This window comes from Lytechinus variegatus, chromosome 17, assembly GCF_018143015.1.
Source record: "Lytechinus variegatus isolate NC3 chromosome 17, Lvar_3.0, whole genome shotgun sequence".
Classification (NCBI taxonomy): domain Eukaryota; kingdom Metazoa; phylum Echinodermata; class Echinoidea; order Temnopleuroida; family Toxopneustidae; genus Lytechinus; species Lytechinus variegatus.
In genome coordinates, this window is record NC_054756.1 from 412315 (window position 1) to 440120 (window position 27806).

At 35.7% G+C, this 27806-nt stretch overlaps 1 protein-coding gene across 1 annotated transcript; it reads left to right on the forward strand.

Annotated features, from left to right (window-relative positions):
- Nucleotides 1–5316: 5316 nt before the first annotated feature.
- LOC121430490 (histone deacetylase 1-like) lies at nt 5317–25520 on the forward strand. Its single transcript, XM_041627767.1, is given in 14 exon segments — nt 5317–5477; nt 11806–11918; nt 13159–13276; nt 14432–14557; nt 14560–14644; nt 15283–15424; nt 16476–16568; nt 17100–17208; nt 18862–19002; nt 19329–19437; nt 20706–20983; nt 21655–21748; nt 22885–22949; nt 23857–25520. Coding segments are annotated over 14 exon segments (1671 nt in total). The 5' UTR covers nt 5317–5431; the 3' UTR covers nt 24009–25520.
- Nucleotides 25521–27806: the final 2286 nt, after the last annotated feature.

The following is a 27806-nucleotide window of genomic DNA, read 5'->3' on the forward strand; positions in this document are numbered from 1 at the left end:
GTGACATTAATTTTTTTTCTTACAGACACAATTAATTTCTTAGGTTTCCATGTAGCCCTTCCCTTTTTTGGCTGCTTTGCTTCAAGCATATATTTGCTTATATAGTTTGCCTCTGCATTTAACTCATTATATGTATTTTTTATATATTGTATTCATGTCTTTCTCCAGTCACTACATATAAGATTGTCACTTAATTATGTACTTTATGCTATATTATGATTATGTCTCAAGCATTGTAAATTTGTTTTGTATATTATTCCAAAAAATGCAAAAATCCTGCAAAAAAAATATAATTATGAATAACTGTGCTTTTCACTCGAAAATATTCAATTCATCCGCTCGCTCTCTTGGCTTTCTCTCAACTTTTTCTAAAATAATAAACACCCACGATGTTTATGATTTTGTACCAAATTAGCTTAATTACAAGGGCAAATTCTTCTTCTTCACATAATTTATTTCCTCTTCTGCCAACTTTATTCTCTTTCTCCAATGTGGGTTTGACTTTACCGTGTTTACAGAACGACGTGACGTTCACAATATATTCATTTTGTACGCACTCATTCAATTTGCAACAACAATTGGCATAGGTTTTGTTATCTTCCCAAACGCCAAAGCTACAATACATATCATAGTTAAAAAATTATACAACGCTGTTTACTATATTAACCTTACAGTAATTGTTTAAGCAGTTTAAACAAGTGTTTAAATCTTAAGCAACAAAGTTTAATTTTCAATATCTAATCTTCACTAAATTAAACATGATTGTTTGAACGGTTAAACAAATACTGTAAGGTTCATAATTAGAGTAAACAGCGTTGTATAAAATTTTAAACAGCATTTTTACTGTGTAGTATGTAACCTAATGGTTGCACTTTATTTTGAAGGTTCGTAATTCCGAAACACGTAAATTGCCTATACCTCGAGGTTCCGTTAATCCGAAAACGCAAAAGGGTTCGTTAATCCGAATAATTGTGGCGTTATTTATTCCGAAGCATAGGCGGTGGAAGCGGGGGGCCGGAGGGGGACAGGTCCGCCAAAAAAATTTGAGGTGGGGGGGACGATCCCCCCTAAATTTTTAGAATTTTTAGTTGATAACCTTTTTTTTTTGCTTGTCAATTTTGTTTCCTGCGTCCCCCCCAAAAAAAAGTTCTGGTGGACCCCCCCATAAAATGTCTCTGGCCCCCCTCCTAAAATTTAGGTTGATGACCTTTTTTTCTTCTTCTTTTGCTTGTCAAATTTTTTTACATGTGCCCATCACAAAATTTCACGTAGACCCCCTTTAAATTTTTGGGCATCCGCCGCCATTGCTCCGAAGGTTTAATATTCCGAAAGCGAAATAAGGTTCGTTAATCACTTTGTTTTCGGACTAACGAACCTTCGGAATTACGAACCTCATTTCGTTTTCGGAATAACGATGCTTCAGAATTACGAATGTATGAGTAACCTAATTCACTTTAATGACATTTGTCAAATTAGTTTATTTTCCATCTTACGTTTTCTTTTGACTTTAAGTTAACATGATGATATGAACCATGGACAATTGTTGTTGCGACCATGGGCGGAAATCCCAGGGGGACGTGTCCCCCCTACTCAAAATAGTAGGGGGACACAATATCAAATGTCCCTTCTACTATTTTGGGTCTTTGCTGATGCTAAGAAATATATCACTCAAAATGTGAATAAAACGTGCGTTTTCGGACGAGATAACCTTTTTTTTTTTTTTTTTTTTTTTGCTCGTCAAATTTTCAAGACCCTTGACCCCCTACCTTTTGGGAGAGATTTCCGCCCCTGGTTGCGATCATCATGGTAGTTACAATAATGGGATAGTTACAATAGTTACAAGTCTGTATGAAACAGGTCCCAGATTAGCGAATACCTGTCAAATCACCTGAAAATTGGATCCTAATTGGCGGCGTTCAATTCATCATGCATAGGACGCACTGGCGTAAATCCCGGGGGGGATGGGGGGATATATCCCCCCACTTTTCGAGGAGGGGGGGATGGCCTGTACAAACATCCCCCCCCCCCCACTTTTTACAAAAGAAATGAAAAAAATCACAAGAGATAGTTGCTTTATTGATAAAAATTCTTCCTAAAATACCGCTTAACAAATAAAACAATATTATTGAATCATAAAATGCAAATAAAGAGCCAGTTCACTATTCCCAAACGAAATACTTATGTCCTTATTATAACATTGAAGAGAAACCCTCGTTTCTTCCAATTCATCAATGTTGGGGACTTTGGGAAGGGATTAAGATGGAAAGTCAATTTTTTAATGTAATCTCTAATAAAACCATTGAACCATCATGGGGTAAGAAAAATAATATTGGAGGGGTATTTGCCATATGGACATACAGTGGCGTAACTACGGGGGCACATACCCACCCCCCCCCCCCCTCTCCATCGGCTGACCCAAAAAAGGGGGAAGGAGAAAAGAGGGAGAAAGGAAGAGAAACGTAGTGGGAAAGAAGAAAATATTATTCATTATAATGTTATATTATATTATAATTATGTTATGTTACATTACATATAAAAACATTTTTATCATAACTTTATGAAACATAATTTGCCCAGGGCCTACGTCTTCATTGTTCCTGGTGCTCGCATTGTCTGTTTAACGAGATAGGCCGATATAATCCTGAAGTACTAAAACATTCCGTTTTCAAGTCAATATAAACCAAATATATTTCTTAGCACTTGAGTTATCATTGTTTTATGTAGTGACATATGCTTCTTTTACATGACTCAAAAAGTGATTGCCCCATGTTAAGGTCTTCGTATATATGAAACATTTCCTGTCCGTGATACGTTCGCATTAGTGGATTGGTGAGATATGTCTGCTCTTCATGAATTCCTAAAATCTGTCCTTAAAATGTTCCTTCTGATGATCTGAATATCAAAAATATTCAGCTCGCGCTTCGCGCTCGCATCAGTTGGTTAATGAAATACCTATATGGTCCTAGTTAATTCCTACAAAGAAACCTTAGAATGCCCCACTTCAGGTCTAAATTGTCTAAATTTTCAGCTCGCGCTTCGCGCTCGCAATATTAGATTAGTGAGATGCGTATGATAATCATGATTGCAATGACTACAAAAAGTGTTTCATGTGTTCAGATGTAATTCTAATAAAATCATCGAGCGCTTTGCACTCGCATTAGATGACTATGGTGAGATATGCATACTCTTAATGGATCTCTAAAATATATTCCTTTAGAGAGAGTGAGAGAGAAAGGGGGTGGTCTTTCCCACGTTTCGAACTAGCGTAACACTTAAAATTTCATCAAAATCGGATGTAAAATACGGAAATTATGGCATTTTTAAGTTTCGCTTATTTTTCACAAAACAGTGATATGCACAACTCAGTGACATGCAAATGAGTCAGTCGATGATGTCCACCACTCACTATTTCTTTCGTTTTTTATTGTTTGAATTATGCAATATTTCATTTTCTATACAGATTTGTCCATAGGGACCGACTTGACTGAATCATTATAGTATCAAACATTGCTAATTCCACATGTTCAGGGAGGAATTAAACACTTGACAACGAGGATAAAAATAGAATATTTCATATTTCTTATAATAAAATACAAAAGAAATAGTGAGTGGATGACGTCATCAGTCTCCTCATTTGCATACCAACCAGGATGTGCATATAACTGTTTTGTAAAATTTAAGCGAAACTTTTAAATGTCATAACTTTCTTATTTTACATCCGAATTTGATGAAATTTTCAGTGTAATGCTTGTTGGATTTTTCTCTTTTTATTCAAATCAATTTTTATTGGGGTGGACTTGTCCTTTAAATAAAGAACGAGCTGTGTGTTGCTGTCAATGAACATGTTTGCTCGATACGCAGGCTTTTCTTTCGTTTCCTTTTTTAGATTTTAAACCTAGAATCTTTTTTATTATTATTCATTATGAAAAGGAGTAAGATATCATCTTAAATGAATAACGCGATTGCCAAACGCCAACTGATTATTTTTATTCAGATCTGAAAGGGGCAGGGCCCTGCATGGGAACATTTTTGGGGCTGTGGGTGCTGAAGTAAATTTGAAGGGCAAAAAAAAGGTTTCAACAGAAATATTTGTCGAATGAGAATAATACACTCACCCCCCCCCCCGGAAAATCTTGGGGTTGCTTCAGCTGCACCCCCGCTTTCCAGAGCCATGGAAAGGAGGTCTATGCCAATCATAGGCAGGAAATATTGTTTTGAATATAATGGATCGCACTTGATGCGAGGGCGATGTTTATCCTTGAAAATTACTTCAGCTCGCGCTTATAAAGAAGCAATAGGAAGATAGTCATCCTGTTATATGACGGAAAAATGTAGAATGTATATATATATCTTAAAGTTTCACGTATTGGCTCCTGTAAGGTAACAAAATAATGCTGAATGCTGAAGCTAATGCTTTCATTGCCAATATATATATATATATATGAAGCGGGGGGGACGGGGTTTTTTTTTTTTTTTTTTTTTTTTTTTTTTTTTGCTTGTCAATTTATTTTCCTACGTCCCTAAAATTTTTTGGTTGAGAACTTTTTTTTTTGTCAAAATTTTTTTTGTTGTCCCCTCCTTAAATTTTTTGCTTCCGCCGCCAATGTATAAGTGTGAATTTGACACTTGAAGAGAGAGGATGCAAGAAGTAGCAATATTGTCCAACTCTTTTATTATGCCAAGCTTTCGATCGTGTAACCAGTCTTCCTCAGGGCTCACCCACAAAAGAATATAGGCCTAAACGAAAATTAACGAAAATAAGGATGTCATGCAACATAAACACAATCTAAACAAGCAAGCAACTGAAACATAAACAAACGAAAACTAATAAAACTAATAATGGAAGGAAACGGTTTTTTTTAGCGTTTCCTTCAATTATTATTAAGTTTTATTTGTTTTTGTTTGTTTATTTTTCATGCTTGTTTAGATTGTGTTTATGTTATATATATGTATATATATTTTTTTTTGAAAACTCACATTTTTTTACTGCAGATTTTCACAAAATTCACCAAAAGTATACACAAAATCCATAAATTTCACTTATCAAAATGCAATTTTTTCCAACAAGTTTGTGCATGCTGCCCTCCGCGATTTTTTTTTTTTGCATATGGCCATATGTTTAAGATAGTGCCCTTTTCAAAAGAAAAAGTGCCCTTTATGTGCCCCCCCCCCATCCCACACACACACTTTCATTACGCTTTTCAAAATCTAGGGCCCCATTCGTGTTGGCTGGTGCCCCAGCCAGCAGGCGCCAGCGCTAGCTTGGCAGCGCCACAATTCGCTGAACCAGCTTCTCTTGCGGGCAATACGTATTACAGATATACAATGAGGAGCAGCTTCTCGTTGTTTTTACATTGTTCTTCAGTTTTTTTTTATGTTTATGTACGTGGGACTATGAGAGTATTCTGTAGGCGGTAGAGAATCAACCGGCATGGCGTCTACGGGTACAAAGAAAAGGGTCTGCTATTATTATGATGGTAAGTTTATTTCTTGATTTGAAACAAAATTTCCACAGAAAAACGGATGAGAGTGATGCATAGAACCTTTTGTCTAGTGCATTATTACTTTTTCTTTTGGGTAGATAGTGAAATAAGACGTATTAATTCACCGTGTTTCTGCGACTGCGGGACTGTCGGCTGTGTTTGATCTGCACATTGTAGCGTTCCAGTGGCAGCAGTCTGCTGCTGTGTCAGTGTGGTGTGTGTGTCCGTGGTGGTGATAGACTTGGTACCGGCCCAGCAACAGCCCGGCTTCCAATTTAGAGCAGACCCAGATTGGGATGTTACTTGGATCTAGCCTACATACATACCAGTAGAGGCGCACGGCCAATATGGGAGACTCTCTCCAATAAGGGAGACAATCTCCCATATTAGAGACTTGCTTTGCAAAAGAACAAAAGAAACAACACCAACAAAAGCATAATTTTTTCCACCCAAACTTTTGTCCCACTGAGGTCAGAAGCCCATTTGTTTTGTGTGTGGATGACAACAAAAATCCTTATAAAAACAAAAGTAGACGGTGAATTTTTAAAGTAGACGGTGAAAAGGGGTAATATTTCATGAGGAATCTGCTTATCACATTTTTATCTGCCGCCAAGGTAATCCTTTTTAAGCAAATGTAAACAAAGAAAATTGGTCTCCCAAATTGGAGACTGTCTCTGAAATTGGATACCCAAATTCTTTATAAAAGTCTCTGATATTGGAGATAATCTCTCTCATGGGAGACAGTCTCCAATATTGGCTGTGCGCCTCTACTGCATACAGATGGTCCTTCACCTTGTTTATCACACTCATTCACAGCATTCTCGCCTAGACAGGAATAACCGTCGTTTCTGGGGATTTATTCAACAATTTCTGACATTTTACTGTAATCCCCATTTACCGACGGTAAAGTGTCCGTGTGGGCTCCCATTTGTTATAACACCAGCACCTTTGTCCGACCAGAGTCCAAACTTTGGTGTAATATTTCACATCGAAGTTACAATCTAAGGATGTGAAAACTAAATATGCGAAATATTTGATTCTTATATTTTCAGATTATTTAAACGATATAGATGAAAATGCATGAAAATGATACTTTACCGATGTTTAGTTGAGTACGACCCAGGAAAACAGGTCGAAATGGCAGCCAAACTATGAAATATTTACAAACGAACGGAGAGGGCGTCAACAATGTACGAATGTGATATCGATATTGCATTCCACCAGCAAGGCAATAATACGATATACACTCACGAAGACAAACGATAATAGTTATAATCGCGATATATCGAGACATTAGCGATAATGACGTCATTCAAGATGGCAACTTGTAAGATAAACCGTCAGGTCAGGAGAAAATGGCTTAGATGACAGATTTCTCAATCATCCAGTGGATTTTTTTTTATATCTCCGGTCCAAGGTATGCAATTACTTAAATTGTTTGTATTTCCCTGTTAATGTACGTCATAATATTCACTCAAAAAACAGTTTTAAATCGCGATATATAAAACGCTAGTTCACTATACGTTGTCTGTAGCCACGGACCCCGCAGCTTTTCAGTCTATGTATGGTGAGTGGAGCCAACGCAGTTCAGCGGAACAACCAAAATACAGAGACTGAAGCTTTTGGTCTAATTCTCGCCAAGATTTTTTGTGTCGCGGACGCGATGTCAGATTTGATGTGGCCTAATTTGCATGTGATATTTTGATTTTCACATGCACTTTGTCTTTGATCCAAAAGTCAAGTTTCATTGCCATTCTGCAATTTTAATCGTTGGTGCACATACACCCAATACCTGAAATTGATTAACTATTAGGCCTAAAGCAAAAATATTGGAATATTAAGTTGTTGTTTATCTCAAAATTGATCCATGGGTCTGTTTTGTTTGGACATGTTTTAAACTGTTTTGAGGCATTAATGAGTTGAAATATATTTCATAAACCTTTTGTTATGGACTGCCGTTATCCTAACCCAGGGAGCGCCGGCCCGTGTAGCTTACCATGTATTTACATATACTAACGGGACAAGGGTAGTTTATGGTCAAAATATCTAGCAAGATAAGGCCAAGTAAAATAATAAAGTAGTTGATCGTCCTCGCGCACATCACTTTTGGCTGCCGCATGAAAATTTTTGCTATTTACTATTTTCTAAAAAAAAAAAAAAAAAAATTGTTGTTTCTCGTCCTCGCCATCTTCCCTTTTTAATTGCAAGCATCAATTTTCTTGTTATTAACTATTTTTATGGCTGCTGAATAACGAAAAAATTCACAAGATTACTCTGGGATCTCTCTCGCAACTTCAAAAACAATTGCAAAGTCCGATATCGCCGTAATTGCAAGAAAGAAAAAAATTCTGATTCGTTTTTTTTTATTGGATTATGAAGATACCATCATAATTTAGCGAGGAAATAAGGTTTGCAAACTCGGAAAAGATCGCGGATTTCTTCATTTTTAGTGCATTTTCGGGGACCCCGCTTACTGAATCTGAACTAATCCGTCGCATGCTCTTGAAATATGGCGCAGATAAATCAATTCTAATGATGTAATTTGTATTTCAGCGGGTTTTTTTGGTGAGTGATAGCGCCTGTACTTAGATGTGTGTTACGGTGATTGTGTGCTTGTGACTCTGTTGGGAGAACTGCATGTGTGCTAGGATGATGTGATTGACTGTGCTGGCGTGACATGTGAATTTGTGAAATGCATTGAATTTTCTGGCGAGTTTTCTAATGTCAGGAGGCAATGCATCGAATATTCAATGAGGGATTTAATATTCAATATCAATTTTAAAAATGAATAAAAATTGAGCAGTAGTATTAAACATTATGTAAACGAACAAGCACCCGAAAACTGCGATGCGAAACCATACCCAGAGCTAAAAATGAGATTGGCTCTGGAAAATTGAACAAGACTCCATGACAATAAAAAAGACCCCCCATGCATTTTTTTACCCTTACATAAATTAAAATGTTTAAATTATTCACTTGACATGAACATTCTGTTTGACAACAATACAGTACCAGTATACATCAGTAATAATACATCAATAGTTTTTATTTTCCATAGATTTCCAATCAATCGTAGATATTTATACATATTTAATAATATGTATATATATATTTCTAATCATTTATTATTACTATTGAGCATACATCGATCACATAATTTGAGCTTGACATGGCCTGACAATCATTTGAATAAAAAATAGCCCAAAAAATAGTAAATAGTAAGGACCTCCCTCATCACTGATGTCAAAAATCGGACCGAGAAAATGCCTCCGTGTTCTTAAAAAAATAGTAAGATAGCAAATAGCAAGGACCTCCCTCATCACCGCTCTCAAAAAACCCGGACGATCAACTACTATCTTTTTTTACTTGGCCTAAATTGTGAAAAGAAAAATTATGCACTTACCACGATTATATGGATGAAGGTCTAACGAGTGGTAGAATTCTGACGTCGAAGCACAGACTGGAACCTCAAAAATCCAAAAGTTCTCTCCTCCCCGGTCTCGATCGGCCGTTTTTGTTATGAATCATAACAAAATGGCCGATCGAGACTAGGGTAGGGCGCTCCCTGGGTTACCGTTATCCGAGATGAAACATGAGAATGTTGATCAAGAAGGGCTAGGGGTTTATTTGGCCAATTGAATTAACATGATTAAATAAAGCCTTAAAAAAGTAGTCATTGAAGGAAAGCCTTAAAAAAGTAGTCATTGAAGGGGGTCATGCCACGTCTGCTCACCTAAAAATTGAAATTTGAAATTGAATGTAAGATCAAACATGAATTCCTTTTTCATCCTACACAATTTTATGCTAATAATGAAGCTAAACTTCTAAGAGTAAGTGATATTACCACAAGTTTACTCTTAGAATCTTAGCTTCATTATTACCAGGGCACTGGCAGTGGAAATGTGTGTGTACAAATCTCATGAATAGAGTAACCTGCACACATTTTGACATGTTAAGCTCTTTTATATTCTGCTACATTTTTTGTCTGTTTGTTCTGTCTTTTCACAATGTTTGTTGACCGGTAATTTTCTATTTTTTATGGCAATGTTTATTTACACCTCCTATCTTACAATTTGAAATGTATCGCCACTTTAAAATACCATAACTTCCTTATTTTTCTTGAGAATCAGATTTTGATGAAATTTTCAGTATCATGGTTGTTTGGTTCCCCCTTTATTTTCAAATGAACTTTTTGGTGGGTGGACTTTTCTTTTAAGGGCCTATCCAGATATCGAGGCCCCATCCTGCAGGAAACCAATTCCCCAAAAAATTCCTATTCAAATTTCAACTTGCCATAATAATGATTGGACATGGGAATATAATAATAATAATTGGCATTTATATAGCGATTTATCAATCGACTGTTCAAAGCGCTTCACAATTATTATTACCTGGTCACTGGATTCATAGCGTTCCAAGCAGCCTGTTAGGCGCAAACTTGCTAAACCAACCACAATGACGGTTGTTTCCTACTGGTACCCAATTAGCACCTGGGTGAGAGTGGGAAAGTGTGGATTGACGCCTTGCCAAAGGGCGCTAGGCCATGGTGGGATTCGAACACACGACCCTCTGATTACAAGGCGAGAGTCAGAACCGCTACACCACGGCGCTTCCACAATTAATGGGAAAATTCACCCTGACAAAAATATGGGCATCAGCAGAAATACAAGACTATAATTAAACTCAAGGTTTTGAGCAAGGTGTTACAAAATCATTAGTTAAATCTGAATTTTCCTCCCAACTTTTAAACCTTTTTTTTTCAGAAACCCTATCCTGCAATTGTCGCAGATAGCAGTTGTGTAAAATGTCAGTTGGCCGATTGTTTTCTGGGACATTTGAAACCATGCAGTGTTAATCTTTGAATGATACATGTATGCATTTAAATGTCCATTTATGAATTGAACTTCATGGTGAAAGTTTTAGGAGTTGTTTTTAAGTAAGGAATCATGAATTCGAAAAAAATATAAACTAAAGCAAAGCTTTCCTTTAAGTCAAATTCACCCTGACAAAAAGTTTTTTGTAATTGATAGCAGAAAAAATAATAAAAGATGTTGGCGAAGGTTTGAGAAAAATCCATCGAAGAATAAAAGAAGTTATTAAAATTTTATTTATTTGATTTGTGATGTCATAAGCAAGCAGCTTTCCGGCATGTAAAAAAATCAATGAAATGTAATTTTCTTGGAAAATTGAAAATGTTTTTTACTGTAACATCAGGATATCAATATATGAATCATTTCAGACTTGTTCTAAAAAGAAAACAAAACTAAGTCATCACGAACCATTAAAAATCTGAAATTTTGCATTTTATATTATATGGGGCAGCTGCTCATTTATGATGTCACAAATCCTAAACTATCTTAAATTCTGATAACTTTCTTAATCTTTAATGGGTTTTCCTCAAACCCTCACCAATAGTTTTCATAATTTTTTTTTCTATTTTTATGACAAACTTTTCATCAGGGTGATCTTCCCTTTTAAACAGGTCCTCAATCAGTTACATAAAGCATGCTGCTGTTTGAGTCAAATTGATGCATCAATTCAGTTGGAAGTATATTAATTCCACACATGTGCTAATCATCTACATGTAGGAAGATCAGATCAACTATACAAATGTATTACAGTGTACACTTTGTCGCAGATGGTTCAATTTTAGCATTGAACCTGTCTTCAGGTTACTGAATACCAATCTCCTCTCTTCAGCCTGGATGTTAATAATGCAGGTTGATAATTAGGTAGCGTAGATAGGGCTCAACATAAGCAGTGGCCCGATTTCCCGGGGCAAACAGAAATGAGAGTTGGGCCATCTAAATTCTTTACAAGCCCACACTTTGTTGCCCGGTTTGGCTACCAAAGTTTTGATAAATTGTAATGTTTTATATTGTTTTAGGGCCACCAAATTTGCTTTGTGGGCCATCAAATATGTGAAATTGATGAATCGGTGGACCGATCGGCCATCCCAAAAAAGTGAAGTGTGGAGCCTTGGCTTAGCTCTTGAGATCATGCTGTTTTAATTTGTTGTAGCTTCAAAAGAAATTAAAAGATTTGGTTATTCATTCAGGAGCCCATATCATAAAAAAGTTGCTATTAAAGATAGCAACTGTTTCTGGAATATGAACATTCGTTGGAAGAGCCAATCATTCTACTTGACATTTCAGCAAGACTTGCAACTTTTTGTGAAATGGGGTCCTGATGTTGTTAACCATTATCTATTGATGAGATTTTTTTACGATGATGGTACAGCAACTGTCCGCAATCATTATGCTTATTTTATTTATTCATTCAATGAAATGAATTAGTATTATTATTAATTTGTGTATTGCAGGTGATGTTGGCAACTATTACTATGGACAAGGACATCCCATGAAACCGCATAGAATACGCATGACACATAATCTCATACTCAACTATGGACTCTACAGAAAGATGGAAATCTACGTAAGTAGTTTAAATCATTAAACATTAGAGGGTGCTCTTTCAGCCAAGGAGTTACCAATGGAGGTGCCGTGGCCGAATAGTCTAAGGCGCCTGGCTATACATGGAAAGTCAAAGGTTCGATCCCGGCCGCGGCACCCGTGAGCATGGCATTTAATCTAGATTGCTCTTTTATCATCCTTCCAAATAAATGGAAATGCTACATGTATGTGCATTATTGGTAACTAGGTGTGCACTTGTTTAAAAAAAAACGACAGAGCTCTAATATTCAATGATTGCTTGAGACTTGTTGGTCCAAACTTTATTATGTAGCCATCATGGTTGCTTTGTCTGCAATTAAAAGAAAAGAAATGATCAGAAGATTTGCATGCTCACCAATTTCTATTCAATATTTTGCTTTTGTTGATGCTGATTTTCATTCCTTCAACTATTCTTTAGCCTGTAGCTAATGCAAGATTTATTATGCTTCATCTATCTAGTGAACTATCCTGAGATGCAGATGGAATGGGGGGGGGGGTGCGAAGGATTACATACACCTGTGTTTGCTTACTTTATGTTTGGGTGCATGAACAGACCAATTGAGGTTTCAATGTTCAACAAAAATAAGATTAAAACATGATTTTAGATATTTTACAAATGTTTAAAGTGAATTTGCTTATAGGATCCTCAGTGGAACACCATTCCAGATAAATGTGGATGAGCTGAAGAGGCGAATTCTTTTATTTCTTCTCTTAAGAATCAAATTTGTAATTAATCTGAGGGAAATAGATGATTTTTGTCTGATATTTTACAGATTATCTAAACTCAAGTATTTAGTGATATCAATAGTAATATAAAATTACAACCTTTTTTGGCACACAGTGGAAATTTGAGTACATGTAATTACCCAATGTGCACCAAAATAAATGTTCCTTTAACAAAATATCCTTGTGTCACCACAGAGATAAGAATTGAAGCCATGACCCTATAGAAGAAAGAGATGTGAGTTAAAACCACCATATCAAAACCTTCATTTCAAGATTTGGAACTTACAATTACTGTATAGTGCCTGATAGTGACCTCATGAATGGTTGTCTTGTACATAATCTTTGAAAAGAAATGACTCAATGGTGAACAGTACCAATTTCTGATCTGTATGTTGGTGATGTTGATGCTGATATTTGCATTCCGGGGTGCTTAGCTGACAATCGATGCAATTTTTTGTTTTTCTTCTGATGTTGTTATTTATCTTGGTTTATTTCAGAGACCACACAAAGCTGTGATGGAGGAGATGACAAAATACCACAGTGATGACTATGTCAAATTCTTGAGAACCATTCGACCTGATAACATGTCAGAATACACTAAACAGATGCAAAGATGTAAGTCCTTCCTTTCCTGTATTGTCTGCCAATCTAGGCCTGAGCCTTTCCATTTATGTAACTTCACCAGACAGTTAGAAATGCAAACAAACACAAGATTTTGTCAGATATAAAGGCCCGTATTCTGAAGTCAGGTTTAACTTAGACCATGGTCTAACTCTGTGCTAAAATTATGGGAAGCCAAAAGTGTCAAAATGTTTATTAAGTTGTACGTTTCTTATGTTTACTGTGCTCTTTCCTGATTCATCGATGGTGAAGACAATCATCTATTTATACTTCCTAGACAATTATGAATGATTTGAGAGCCAAATGAGCTGAAGTATGATATCTCTACTGTTAGTGATTTATGTAACAATTGGCTTTCCATACTTAAACCACAACTTTAAACCTGAGTTTAAGTTAAACCCGACTTCAGAATACAGGCCAGAGAGTTGGTCTTTCTCGGTAATGCATTTAGATCATCACTTGGGTAAATCTTGCATATGTTGAGAATAAAAATGCATGTTTTTGCAATAAAATTGCTTGTAATTTCAGAAATGTTCATATTAACAGTCCATAGATATATATGAATATATATATAATAAATAAAATGGTCTATTAGCAGTCCATATTACATCAAGACAGATCTTTTTCTCCACTGTGGTCAGTATTACTTGGGTTTAATTGAAACTCTGGTCTAAAGTTAGATTTCTACTATGGATAGCCAAGCAGACAAAATATAGACAAAAATCTCAAACTGTTTAAAAGTCATCATCATACTTGTCAGTCATATAATTCATAACTGTGAGAATGATTTACCTAACACCAGTACTTTTATTTGCCATTAGAGCTAAGAAAATGAACGCAATGAATATAAGAAGTGTTCCCAAATTTTTAAAATATTGAATTTTTAGCTTTCCATAATTTTAGCACAGAGATAGACCAAAGCCCAAGATAACCTGCGGGCCGTTTCATAAAGCTGTTTGTACCTTAAGAGTGACTTTACGAACAACTGGTGATCCTTTCTTGCGGTAAATGGTAATGTGTATACTCCATTAAATGTTCATTGACATTTTATGAAATGCCTACCAGACTTCAGAATATAGGGTCTTTATGTCTTTTGATGATGATTAAGCAATTTAATTAAATATGAAATTATTTTTTTCTTTGAAACAGTCAATGTAGGTGAAGATTGTCCTGTATTTGATGGTCTCTATGAGTTCTGTCAGCTCTCATCCGGTGGTTCAGTAGCGGGTGCTGTGAAGCTCAACAAACAACAGACAGACATTGCAATCAACTGGGCCGGGGTCTTCATCATGCAAAAAAATCAGAAGCATCAGGATTTTGCTATGTTAATGACATTGTATTGGCAATCCTTGAATTACTCAAGTGAGTTTCCCTTTTTAAGCTTATAACAATTTCTCGAGGTTGACATCAGTTTTTACCCATAATTACATGTAGTTATAGTTTGCCATCTTACTTAGTTAAATGAATATTAAGATTGGAATATCATGGGTCAAAATAAAAAAAATTGTAAAATAAGAAGTTACCAATTTACTATTTTAAGTGATTATATATTTTTCATTGCATTGCCAATTCGTGGTCATAATGATAACCATGAAATCTGAATCATTGGGTTCTACATTGTTAATGACATAGCCTTGGCATTGATAAATAGGTTATTCATTCTTGTATCTAATCAGTTTTATAATTAATTTCATCAATATATTTTAATGGAATGTGAGGTTTGATCACTATTTTCCTCTGATTGAGTTGATTTATAAGTTGAGAAGGTGGACACTCTTTTTTTTCTGCAGCTTTGTAATATTGTTTTTCTTTTATCTAATGTCAATAATCAGTGAATTATTTATTGCAATGTCTTTTCCTTTTAATGTTGAAAGAAACATTATTGTTAATCCATTTGTTGTCTTGATTTTGAGGAATTATTTTTAGTGACTTCACCTAACCCTATCCCATTAGTATTGAAAATTTTGTATATTCCAGAAAATATTGTTTTATCTTTGTAGATACCATCAGAGAGTTTTGTACATAGACATTGATATTCACCATGGTGATGGAGTAGAAGAAGCCTTTTATACGACAGACCGTGTTATGACTGTGTCCTTTCACAAGTATGGTGAATACTTCCCTGGTACCGGAGACCTTAGGGTAAGTCCCCATTCTACGTTAAAGATTCTTATCCATCGGCTTTGGGCGGTAGGGTGACTTACCAAGTAACAGGTGTTCGCCATCAGCAAGAGTCGATTGAAGTATGAAGTATGGTAAATACTTCCCTGAGGAAGTAAAATTACCTTGGAGTAAGGTCTCACAATATGTTAAAGACTCACGTCAGTTTCAATCCTAAAAGGTAGAATCCCCCCCAAAAAAATCCAGGCCTTTACAATAAAAGCCAATGCTGATGAATAAGCCATCTAAAGGCACTTTCATTGTTCACTCATGGTCAATTCCATGGGGCAGTAAAGTAAGAGTTTCTTTATTCAAACAGCTTTTTTAATTACACTCTTTCTCCTTTGACTGCTTCTACTATCCTTATTTATGCTCTGTGGCTCATAAGATGATAAGACCTCCACGCTTTCTTTCCATTTTTGGCGGTCTCTAGCACAACCCTTGGCCTCATTCCTTCTCTTCCATCCACTGGTATTTTTCTCATTCTCTACAGCTCTCCTCCCTATTGTTTTTGGTCTACCCGTTTTACGTTTTCCTTCAGGTTTCCATTTTAGAGCAGTGTTACAATAATGGTCATCTTGCTTTCTTAGGACATGACCTATCCAATTCCAATGTCATCTTTTGACTTCCTGACTCATTTTGTTAAGTGAGGTTATTGAGCTCATCCATAATGTTTGGCCAGAATATTTGAAGTGCTCTTTTTAGGCACTGATATTGAAACAAATCTAGCTTTTCTTTATCTTTTTTGTTCTTGTATGTTTCATAACCATATCCAAGTACAGGTCTGGCTGTTTTGAACAAGTTAACTTTGGTTTTCCTTTCATACTTCGACCTCCACACCTTATTTATTTTATTTATCTTATTTTTTACTTTTTTGTTTCTCCTCTGGAAGAGATCTTAAAAGATCTTATTCACTTTGGGAGTGCACATGAATTGACCTCCTATTTTGAAACATATATGGGTATCCAATGCCATAGCAGACATGGTTTATAACATTGTTATCGTTTTAAATGATTTTCTTTTGATATCACAGGATATTGGAGCAGGGAAAGGGAAGTACTATGCAGTCAACTTTCCTCTCAGAGATGGCATCGATGATGAATCTTATGACAAGATTTTCAAACCAGTAAGTCTTCAGTTTCTTTTAAAGCATAATCCAGTCCAAATGGAAAGACTAATCAGAATAGTGAATGGATCAAAATTTGAACAAAGTTGTATAGACACTAAAATGGTTATTAATTGTTTAAAGTTGTAAAACTTACCAATTACCTATTAGATTGTCAAATTGGTGCACAGGTAATAACATACTCCTATACTCTCACTGTAGTCATCATCATTCCCATTTATTTTAGGATTTTTTTTTCGAGATGAAGTCTAAAGTAAATGTGGTAAACCCCAGACGTTTATTTCTCCGACCATTCTACATAATTGCCATCAGTCATTGTTTATTTTTGTTTATTTTTTTGTGTTTTTTTGTAGCTTATATCTCAGGTATAGGATACATTTCCCAGACGTTGTTTTCTCTAACTTTACTGACATTGCCATTATCTGTTGTTTTACAGATAATATCTAAATTAATTGAAATTACCTCTAGATATTCACATCTCTGAATATATTTGACATTTTTGTAATTTGATGGCTTATTTATTTTCTTTAGATCATGTCTAAAGTAATGGAGATGTACCAACCCAGTGCTATATGCCTTCAGTGTGGAGCAGATTCATTATCAGGGGACAGGCTTGGATGCTTCAATCTAACACTCAAAGGTATTCATTCACACAACAGTCATATTATTGTATAGGAACATGAATCCCAATAAAGCCATACAGTGAAATTTGGTTGTCTAAATGAACAATTTTATTCATTACTAGGGGACAGACTTGGACGCTTTAATCTAACACTCAAAGGTATCATTCAGATGACAGGATTGTATAGGAACATGAATCCCAATAAAGCCATACAGTGAAAGGCTGTTGTCTAAATGTGTCCTTTATTCATTATCAGGGGACAGGCTTGGGTGCTTCAATCTTATACTCAAAGGTATTCATTCACACAACAGTCATAATATTGTATAGGAACACAAATCCCAATAAACCCATACAATGAAAGTCTGTTGTCTAAATGTGCCATATATTCATTATCCAAACATAGAATTGGGCTCTCCCAAGTATGAACCTTCATTCACACATCAGTCATATTATTGTATAGGAACTCAAATCCCAATAAAGACATACAAGAAAATGCTGTTGTCTGAATTGTGTATAAACAAATGCATATCAGGAAAAAGGCTTTGATGCTTCGTTCTTACTCTCAAACAATGGTTTCATTCTTTTGATAACTTGAGAAATGTTTAATGTCTCAACTTCACTTTTATGTCATGCATGTAGGAGTAGCATTAATCTGGTTAGTTGTGGGAGCACAAGGCCATTGTACTCCTGGAAATATTTCATTCTGGTTTAAACTTGAAACTGAATGTGTTCCATAAACAGAATGAAAATTTAGTTCATAAATGTGATGACAATCTTTTCAAGACCTTCAATGTGGTTTATTCAAGTAAACGTTCTGATGCACACTTATGTCAATGCTACGTCTTTCTGATTTTCAACTTTTCTTATCTACTGAATTCCTCAATTCTGATAAACCTTATATATGGACCATTGGGTCCTGGAAGGCAATGGTCAACGTTAAGGTTCAGCAGTGATAGGCAAAGGAAAAATAAGGGCAATTCTATATTCGTATATCCAACCAAACGTGTGTGACTCTGAAAGGATTTCTCTCTGTTTTATATTTAATTGTACATTTTGTCATGCATTCAAAATATGACCTGTGCACAGTTCATGAAGTGAAGCAAGAATAGAGAAGAGTGAGGGTCGGATGTTTGAAAATTATATGTTTGTAGAATTGCCCATAACTTTAAGTCTAGCAGCCCATGTACAAATAGTTACAGTTGGTTGTGTTTATTATGTATTATTATAAATATCTTTATTTGACATCCTGCAATACTCTGAAGCTTAAAATAATGCAATCACAATAATGTGTAACTAAGTCTATGGCAAATTATGTAATAATGATTATAATAATAAATAACATTTACCCAGGGAAGCCACTTCAGTTCTGAAAACTGTTCTCCCAGCGGGCCCTGCCATTAGTATTACCCCGGCTTTAGCTGAGCTGCCTAGGCGCTCAAGCATTCAAGGAATTTCTTCCTACCGGGTATCCATTCACATCACCTGGGTTGAGAGCAGCACAATGTCGATTAATTTCTTGCTGAAGGAAATTACGCCATGGCTGGGATTCGAACACAGGACCCTCTGTTTCAAAGTCAGAAGACTAATCCACTGGGCCACAATGCTCCACATGAAAAGTTACAATCAAATTTTTATATGTTTAATTGTATCTCTGTCTTTTGCACACCTCAGGTCATGCTAAGTGTGTTGAATTCATGAAGCAGTATAACCTACCCCTATTACTGATGGGTGGGGGTGGTTACACGATACGAAACGTTGCAAGATGCTGGACGTATGAGACCTCCACAGCCTTGGGAGTTGAGATTGCTAACGGTGGGTATCTTTGATGTAACATGTCATTATAATTCTATTGATCAAATGCTTGTCCATTGTCATTAGTCATACTGCCCCCCCCCCCCCTTCTCTCTCTCATACTGTGTCATCTTTTACAGGCATGACACACTATAAATATCAAATATTATTATGCTATGCTTTGTGCGTTTTTGCAAAGGATGAACAAATCTTGACAGAACACCCATGTTGGTTTTCAAGTAAACGTTCTGATGCATTATCAAGTAATATGAGGTGATTCTTGTTATAATCCTGGTACACAAGTATTATTTGTATCATTAATTTCTCCTCTTATCTCTTTCTTTCAGAATTGCCATACAATGATTACTTTGAATATTTTGGACCAGACTTCAAACTTCACATTAGCCCTTCTAACATGACCAATCAGAACACAGGAGAATACCTTGATAAAATCAAGTGAGTTGATGATCGGTACATAGTTTTCCATGGATTAATATGTATGTGCCCAGTTCAAACCCTATACAAGTTGTCTGTATTAGCCAAAATATTGTTCTAGATTTTGAAACCTAAATGTAAAAGATTAGGTTATTTTAGTCATTGCCTATCTACATAGAGTCAAACATGCAAACGAAAGCCACCTGCCTAAAAAGACCACACACTTACAAAGAGCTACGATTGATTCAAGATTGATTCAATCAACCTCAAGTATATGGAATAACTTTTTCCTCAATTCGCACAATGTCCTTGCACAATAACCTTTGTACATAAGCAAAGATAAGCACATTGAATTTTCAAGAAAACTATAGGTTTATGAACGGACATCATATCTAGAAGAAAAAAATCCTGAACAAACATGCTTGTTAAATAATGACGATGCTGGCTTTCCATAGTAGTGGTTGATTTGAGCAATCGCAATTCTTTGTAAGATGAGGCCCTGTTTATTTGTCTCCCAGTGGCGGTCAAGTTTCAGTGTATCAAAATATGAAATCAATATTCAACCAAGAATGCAATGTACAACAATTTCTTTGAGATAATTTCAACTTCAGGATCCTATAACACAACAGCTAGCGATTAATTGTACGCTTGATTTTCACGATTGATTGTACATTGTAGACAATGCAATCAATCACATAAAAGTGTTCTGTGATCATTGCTAAGCTTTGTGTTATGGGCCCCTGGATACTAGGAGTTCTCATGCTTGAGTAGGTATCAACCTGTGCACACTGTTTTCGTATTAATCTTTCATTGATTTATTTTACAAGTTTTTATATTCAGTCTAACAAGTGGACAAGCTATATAGAGTTTTATAATGTGAAGGAAGCCCCTTACATTTTTTATAGTAATTTCTTATTGTAGATGAATCATGCATTTCTGGGAAGGATATTTATGTATTTCTACCTGGGTTTTTTAATGTATTTGTAAACTATCATAAACTCAGTTAGCTGCAGCAAGCAATGAAGTAAATTTAGAGAAAATGGCTGTTAGGCATAAAATAGTACAGGATGTTATGGGACTGCAATTAATAAATGTGAGTTCAGTTTTCACTCATGAAATTTATTAGATGGTCATTCAAAGTGTTGCCATTGTTTTAAATTATTTATGAGAATATGCATATGATCCCACATGCATCTCCTTGAGTTTTTTTTTATAGCGTTACCATTATTTTCGTCTAGAGCTCGCTTCCTGAGTTTGGTTTTAACAGTGCTAGTGTTTTTTCCTTGCAGGACTCGCCTATATGAGAACATGCGTATGATCCCCCATGCACCGGGTGTTCAGATGCAACCCATTCCAGAGGATGCCATCCCTGATGATAGCGACGCTGAAGACGAGGCAGAGAACCCAGACAAACGTATCTCAATCATGGCTCAAGATAAACGTATCTCTCGTGATGATGAGTTCTCTGACAGTGAAGATGAGGGTGAGGGCGGTAGACGCGATCATAGGTCACACAAAGCTAAGAGATCCAAGACGGAAGATGGAACAGGCAAAGAGGCTGATAAAGGTCAGTATTAAACAGAGTTAGTATTTAAACCTATGAGAATTTCAGGTGCTTTATTTAAATTTTAGTTTCCCCAATGATCTTCAGGACAATCATATCAGTCTAGTGGTTTGTAACAATCAGGTTAAAATAAACCACTTTTTTTAACTGAATTTGGCATAGGATGAACAAATCTTGACAGAACATATCTGTGTTGGTTTCAAGTAAACGTTCTGATGCCATTCAATGCATGAGTATGTATTCATTAAAAGGCTTTCATAGGATTCTTTTTTCAAATTAATATAAGTAGCTTCATCTCATGATGTTGAAGTAGATGTCATGAATAGCTGTTGTACATTGTATTTAATCATAGTGAGAGCAATACTTTTAAATAATAATTCAATATTTATATAGCTCCTATCAAAATTTCTCTAAGCGCTTAACATCACAAAACCTAACTACTTAACTTAATAGACCAAACTTACTTATCAACTTAACTACCTTACATAACATCCAAACTAACTGCCTTACATATCTAAATGACCAACTCAACTACGTACATATTAACTGTAAAAATTATACTATTTACGGAGGAGATATGTCTTAAGTGCTACTTTAAAGGAATAAAGTGTACATTAGGACATTGCTTGGACCATCATCCCTTATTCTCATTGATACTTTGTTTTGTCTCCCAGAATCAAAGTCAAGTGATACAACAAAGGAACTAAAACCTGCTGATCAACAAGCCATTCCAATGGATACAACTCCTGCACCTCAAGCTAAGAAAAGGTATGTCATTCTCTTGTCACCAGGGGGCGCTGTTCATAAAGATGTTAATAAGTTCTGCACAACTGGAGACCCTTTTCTTTGCTAAATTATTGACCCCATGTTTCCCTCATTAATCAACACAAAATGGGGTGAATTTCCTATAATCCAAATCAAGTTTAGACAAAAGAAAAACTTTGCATTTAGATTCTCAATGAATGAGGCAATAATTTCAAGCTGAAATAATCAGATTTCAACTGAAGCTGACAGAGATCAAAGTGATTTAGAATCTGATTTGGCATTAGATCGTCACTAATCAAGCATGTGTAAAGTCATTCATTATTTATGAATAGCTTAATGAATCACAGCCTAGTATGCTGCACTTTAGAAGGATCAATTTATTTTTATCTGTAGAAATGCCCTACTTTCTTTCATCAATTCTAAATCCTGTCCTCAACTCATCTATCATGTGCCAATCTCATAACTCACACATTGTTTTCATTTGTCTCCTACACCCGCCTCCATCCCCACAAGTTAATCAATAATCTTTATGTACCTGCACATAGGCTCTGTAACTCAAAGCCATGCGTTTGATCATAGGGCTATTCTTTTGCACCCGATGGGTGTTGCATATAGCTGTTCGTAAGTTAAGAGCAACTTTAATTACGACTGGTGATCCTTTCTTGTGGAAAATGGTATATTCATTAGCGATAGCTAAGTGTGTAAGAAAGGTCCACCAGTCGTTCTTAAAGTCGGTCTTAATTTACTAAAAGCTTTATGAAACGACCCCCAGATTACATTGATCATATGTGCAAGCATACAAGTCAACTGTACTATCAATCGCAAACCTTTGTTCATTGGGCCTGTGATTATATGTCAAGACTTTGGTTTCAGAAGGTACTACATCATCATTTTACTCAGATAAAAACATCTGGGACCACCATCCAAAGGGCTGTGTGTGATGTATGAGATGGTGAATAGACTGGTCACTATCCCATTGCATGACTATGAAGGTATGAGATGGTGAATAGACTGGTCACTATCCCATTGCATGACTATGTCCTACTCAATCCTCCATCTGATTCAATCAAAAGACATGAAATGAAATGAACTGTGTCTATATTAATAGATTGATTATCCTTTGTGTTCTTATCTTGCAGTGATGACAAACCAGAATCCAGCAAACCTTCAGAAGGCAAGGCTAAACCACCTGAGAAAGACCAAGGTCAGTTCTTAAATGGTCAAGTTGATTATTTCCTGACTGCTACTCAAGTATTAATTGTTATATGACACTGTGATTTGATTGGTTGTTTGATATCGATCATTCAGCCGATTTTGCAATGACATCATCAACCATGCAATTTTGGATCCATACGATTTTGTCCATTGCACTCGCGCACCGAGACTGCAGCTCACGCACCAGCAGTGCGCATGATGTAATGACGTAAAAATCAACAGACCAAACTGGCACTGCATGAGCATGTTTTGCATCGAAATCATTTATAGGTGTCATTTAAACCAAATAATGAATTTTTTTCATTCGTGCAATGGACAGAATACTTCATTCGGTGAAAGATGAAGTAATGATCCATTCATCTCGGCTACCCCTCGTTGAATGGATCATTTTATCTTTCACCTCATGAAGTATTCTGTCCATTGCACTCGTAAACATTCATTATTTGTATACTAGCAAACACACATTTGGAGATAGTTCGCTATTACTTCTCTCCAGGTTACCCTTTTAACAAGGTTCCTCTGACATTTTTGTGGGTTTTTTTCTTCACTTTTATATGATATACTATAATTGTTTGCAAATATCATTACTCAGAACCTTTTAAATCTCGTTTGCAAGGTGAATACATGAATGATCTTTGTTCTGTACTGGATTGGTGAATCTCCTCAGTCAAACTCTTTTGGGACTTCACAAATCTGTTCAACTTAGGACAAATATTATCTAAGAAGATGTAAATAACATGTGTTGGTATTTGACTTGGGCAATTATTTAACTTAATGAAGGTGGACTTTAGTAGAGTCTACTTTATGTGAGTAGCTAAGGTCTTAAGTTGGTGCCATTCAAAGTGATTGCCTAAGATGCTTCATGATTTGACATTCTGTTAATTTCCTCCATGTAGGTGAAGCTTCTCCTGCTGATCCGAGTGTCCCTGCGCCCAAGGTGACCGCCCCCACCGAAGGAACCACCCCTGCCGTTGGTAACCTCTCATCAGGCCCTGCCCAGCCCGCTACAGCTCCGACAGCCACCCCTGCGACAGAGAAACAAGATTGATGACAGGAAACAGTCAATGAACTCTATAAACAAACACCCACCAATCTTGTTTCATATGAACTAAAAGGAATCATATCAGTCAAGGAAATGAAAGCCATTCATCCCTGTGTAAATGCCAGACCTTTGATACATCCTCAAGCATATTCACAATCAGGGCACAGTTTCATGAAGCTAGTCTTCACTAACAAGGTATCATTATCAACAGCTTTCATAGGTACAGTCAGAGAGCAGTGCCTCTCAACCAATCATAAAAAGTACTCAGGACACCATTGCAGAGAAATTTTTAATTAAACACACCTCAAAAGAAATTTCAATGCAAATTGAAACATTTTAGACTTGCATTTGATTTTTGTTTGTAAGGTGCTCTAAAGTACAACCCATTCTGCTACTGGACCTAGTAGCAGTCATGCCAAATTTCAAGCTTAAGCCTGAATTCAAGCTTTATCAACTTAAATTACCTATCAAGCCTTCATGGAACATATTTTTTTAATTGATGCTGTAAATGTTTTTCTCAGAAGTTATTTCACTTTTGAGTTGAATAAATAACTAACATAAATTACATCATCATGACATGTTTAACGTGAGGTTGTTAATTTCACATTACATGAATGATTTGCATGTAAAACTGTCAGGGTTTTTAAGCAATGTGGTATATTCCACAATCTTATTGCCAAAAATAGTGCAGTTTATGTGGAATATGCGATGTTCTGTAACTACACATGTCTATGGTGGGGAATAGAAGAACTGTAGTGTTTTCCACAAATTATGTCTCTTCAAAATACTTGTTTAATATCTCTGTCAATGACTCTCAAGTGCAAATGTGACAATCCTTGGATTGCAAGAATAAATTGGTATCAGCTTTTAAGTGACCTTGGATAGAATGGATATAAGTATCAAAATGAATGTCCTTGGCCTGTATCATAAAGCATATTGATTTGGGGATTTCAAGTTCAGTGTTGACCTTTTGGTGTTAGCGTGGGGTCGATCTTTACACGAGTATAACACCAAACATAAAATGAAGATGGTCATGAAAAGTCACTCACTAGTTGTTGAGATGTCAATAATGTGATCTGGATCAGTTTTACAAACTCTGAGTAAGTTTCGGAGCAAGGGGAAGCATTCCAATTTGTGCTTCCAACACCGGACTTGAAATCACCCATTGTTCCTGTAGCTGCATTTTACAATTGAACAATAATCAATGGAATCATTCATAGAATTGAGCCCTATGATCAATTGATTAGTTTTATGTCACAGGGCCATAGAGGCTCTTCAATCTCTGTATTTTAAATACATGATTAGACCTGGTAGGCCTTTTGAAAGCAAATTTTATAGAATTCAAATTTACATAGAAATTGTCTAAAGTTAGGAAATTTATGAGAGTTATGTGTTCATAATTTTCATTTGCATGGAAGTGGAATTGTCTGCCATATCAGGGAGCTGTATTGTTCAGTTTTCTTGCTAAATTCTTTAAAATAACAGCACACATACAGTGCGTCTGAACCTTTCTCTACACTCTCAAAACACGTACCATTCCTGAATTCTTTCACCCTTGTAAATAATAAACCTTGAATGATTGATTGATGTAGTAAATTATGCTAAAAACATGTCTGTTGAAAGATAGCAACAGACATTTTTCTAATGATGATTATTTGGGATTTTTTTATACGGTGCATGTACAAGTAGAGAGAGAATCAGTGAGGTATAAGTATTAGTACTTCATTTTTGGGTGTAATATTATTATACCTCTTTTATAGACATTTGTGTATATTTTTTTGCGCTCTCCCAATTCCCCCCCCCCCCCTCCCCTCCACCTCTGTCTCAAAGATGGAAATCTTATTTTGATGTGCACAAAACTACACATATAATAACACAAAAAAGGGAATTGATGGCAAAAAGAAGCTGCTGAAAACTGCTTATCTAATAAAAGAGAGCCAATGGAGTAAATTAAAAGTCAAAAGGGGCCTAAGCTTTCGATCCTAGCAGTATCTTCGTCGGAGGCAAAATGAGGGAATTCTTATATACAGTGGTGCTCAAAATGTTAGTGAACCACATCAGAAAAATGAACAAATTTAATGTGCTCATGTTCTGCCATGTTTTAGATATTTAATTTCGAAGTCAGGTGATACAATATAACATTTAATAAAGCTTGTTTCTCTGGGCTTGCTAATCATTATATTGTTGTCTACATTCAACACTCGGCATGAAGGGGTGCATTACATGGTAGGGTTCACCAGCTTTTGAACAAAAATGTATAATTACACACAAAAAGTGTAAATTGTAAAGGTAGGTTTTCTTCTGAAAGTTATGAATATTTCAAGCTCCTCTACTGTTTAGACACACCATGTAAAATAGTGGTTCGGGTCTCGTTTGGTCCAATCTAGTAACTATGGTACCTTTTCATACATGTGTAGAAACAAAGAAAATTGAAAAAAAAATAATACTTTTCCAGCACGGAGCCATGAAAGCCTCTCATATAACTCCAGGGGCCCGTTGCAGAAAGAGTTGCGATCAAACGCAACTCAAAAAATCTTGCGCAGCGTGATTTACAGCCATTGAAGCACCCTTATTCAGGACTTGCGCAAAAGATCTTTATTTTGAATTGCGTTTAAACGCAACTCTTTCTGCAACAGGCCCCTAACCTCTTCAAGAAAAATTGCTTTTATTTAATTTGTCATAACCACTTTTCTACCCTGTATTCTAATGTGTACAAAACTTTTTTTTCTATTCAGATTTTGAACATTTTTTGTACATTCATATTTCCTGTATTATTTTGTGTTTAGTATGTGGTCTGTTTTGTTTTGACTCTGTATATTTTACATGATCTCAAAAAAAGGACAAATAAATAGGAAGAACAAGGTCTTGTTCTCTGAAATAGATATGTGTCTATTGATGTGATGTATTTCTATTATTTCTTCAATTTAATGTGCAACTCCTTAGTAGAAACAAGTAAATGGCTTGGTGCCTTTACTGATGTAAATACATCATTGCAGTGGTGCCTGGCCCCCCATAGCATTATTATGATTAATCACTCATCAAGTCAGTGTAATCAATTTACATTGTCCTGGGGGCTTCATGAAGCTGTTGTGCATGATTTGTGACATTTTCTTGCTTTGAAAATATAAAATTAGATTGTACTTTATGAAGATTTGATTTTGCTTCCATTGCTTGTTAAAGGGTAAAGTCCACCACAACGAAAAGTTGATTTAAATGAATAGAGAAGAGAAAACATGAAGAGCGTAATGCTGAAAAAAAATAAGTGTAGCATGCAAACAGCTTGATGAAATGCAACCCAAATTTAGGTGAATTATAAAATTGCTAATTGCTTATTTCTTACTCTACGTGTCTCATTCTCTTCTCTTTCACTCCCTCTCTTCCTCTCCCCCTCTCTCTCTGTCTTCCCAGACCCTTCTCAATTTCTTTCTCTTCTTACATTCCATCCTCTCTTGATCTATAAGAAAGCAAATGAAAGTGAATCACTGACCAAATTGCGACTTTACTATAAAATTTGTACTGATTTAATGATTGGAATATTTGAAATTGAATATCAAACATTAAAATAAACTATTTCTTTGTCAAATTGAAAACAAACCATGATTCTGCTTTTCACACATGGTGAGACAATGCTTAGCAACATATTTCAGCAACATTTTAAGTTGGACGTTGATGCAATATCCATGTTTCATCTGGGTTTTCTAAACACATATGCATCAAATAGAAATGATGAAATTTTATGCTATGTAAAATAGTTTTACAGTACTTTCATACAAATTTGTTTACAAATTTTTGGCATTACTCCTA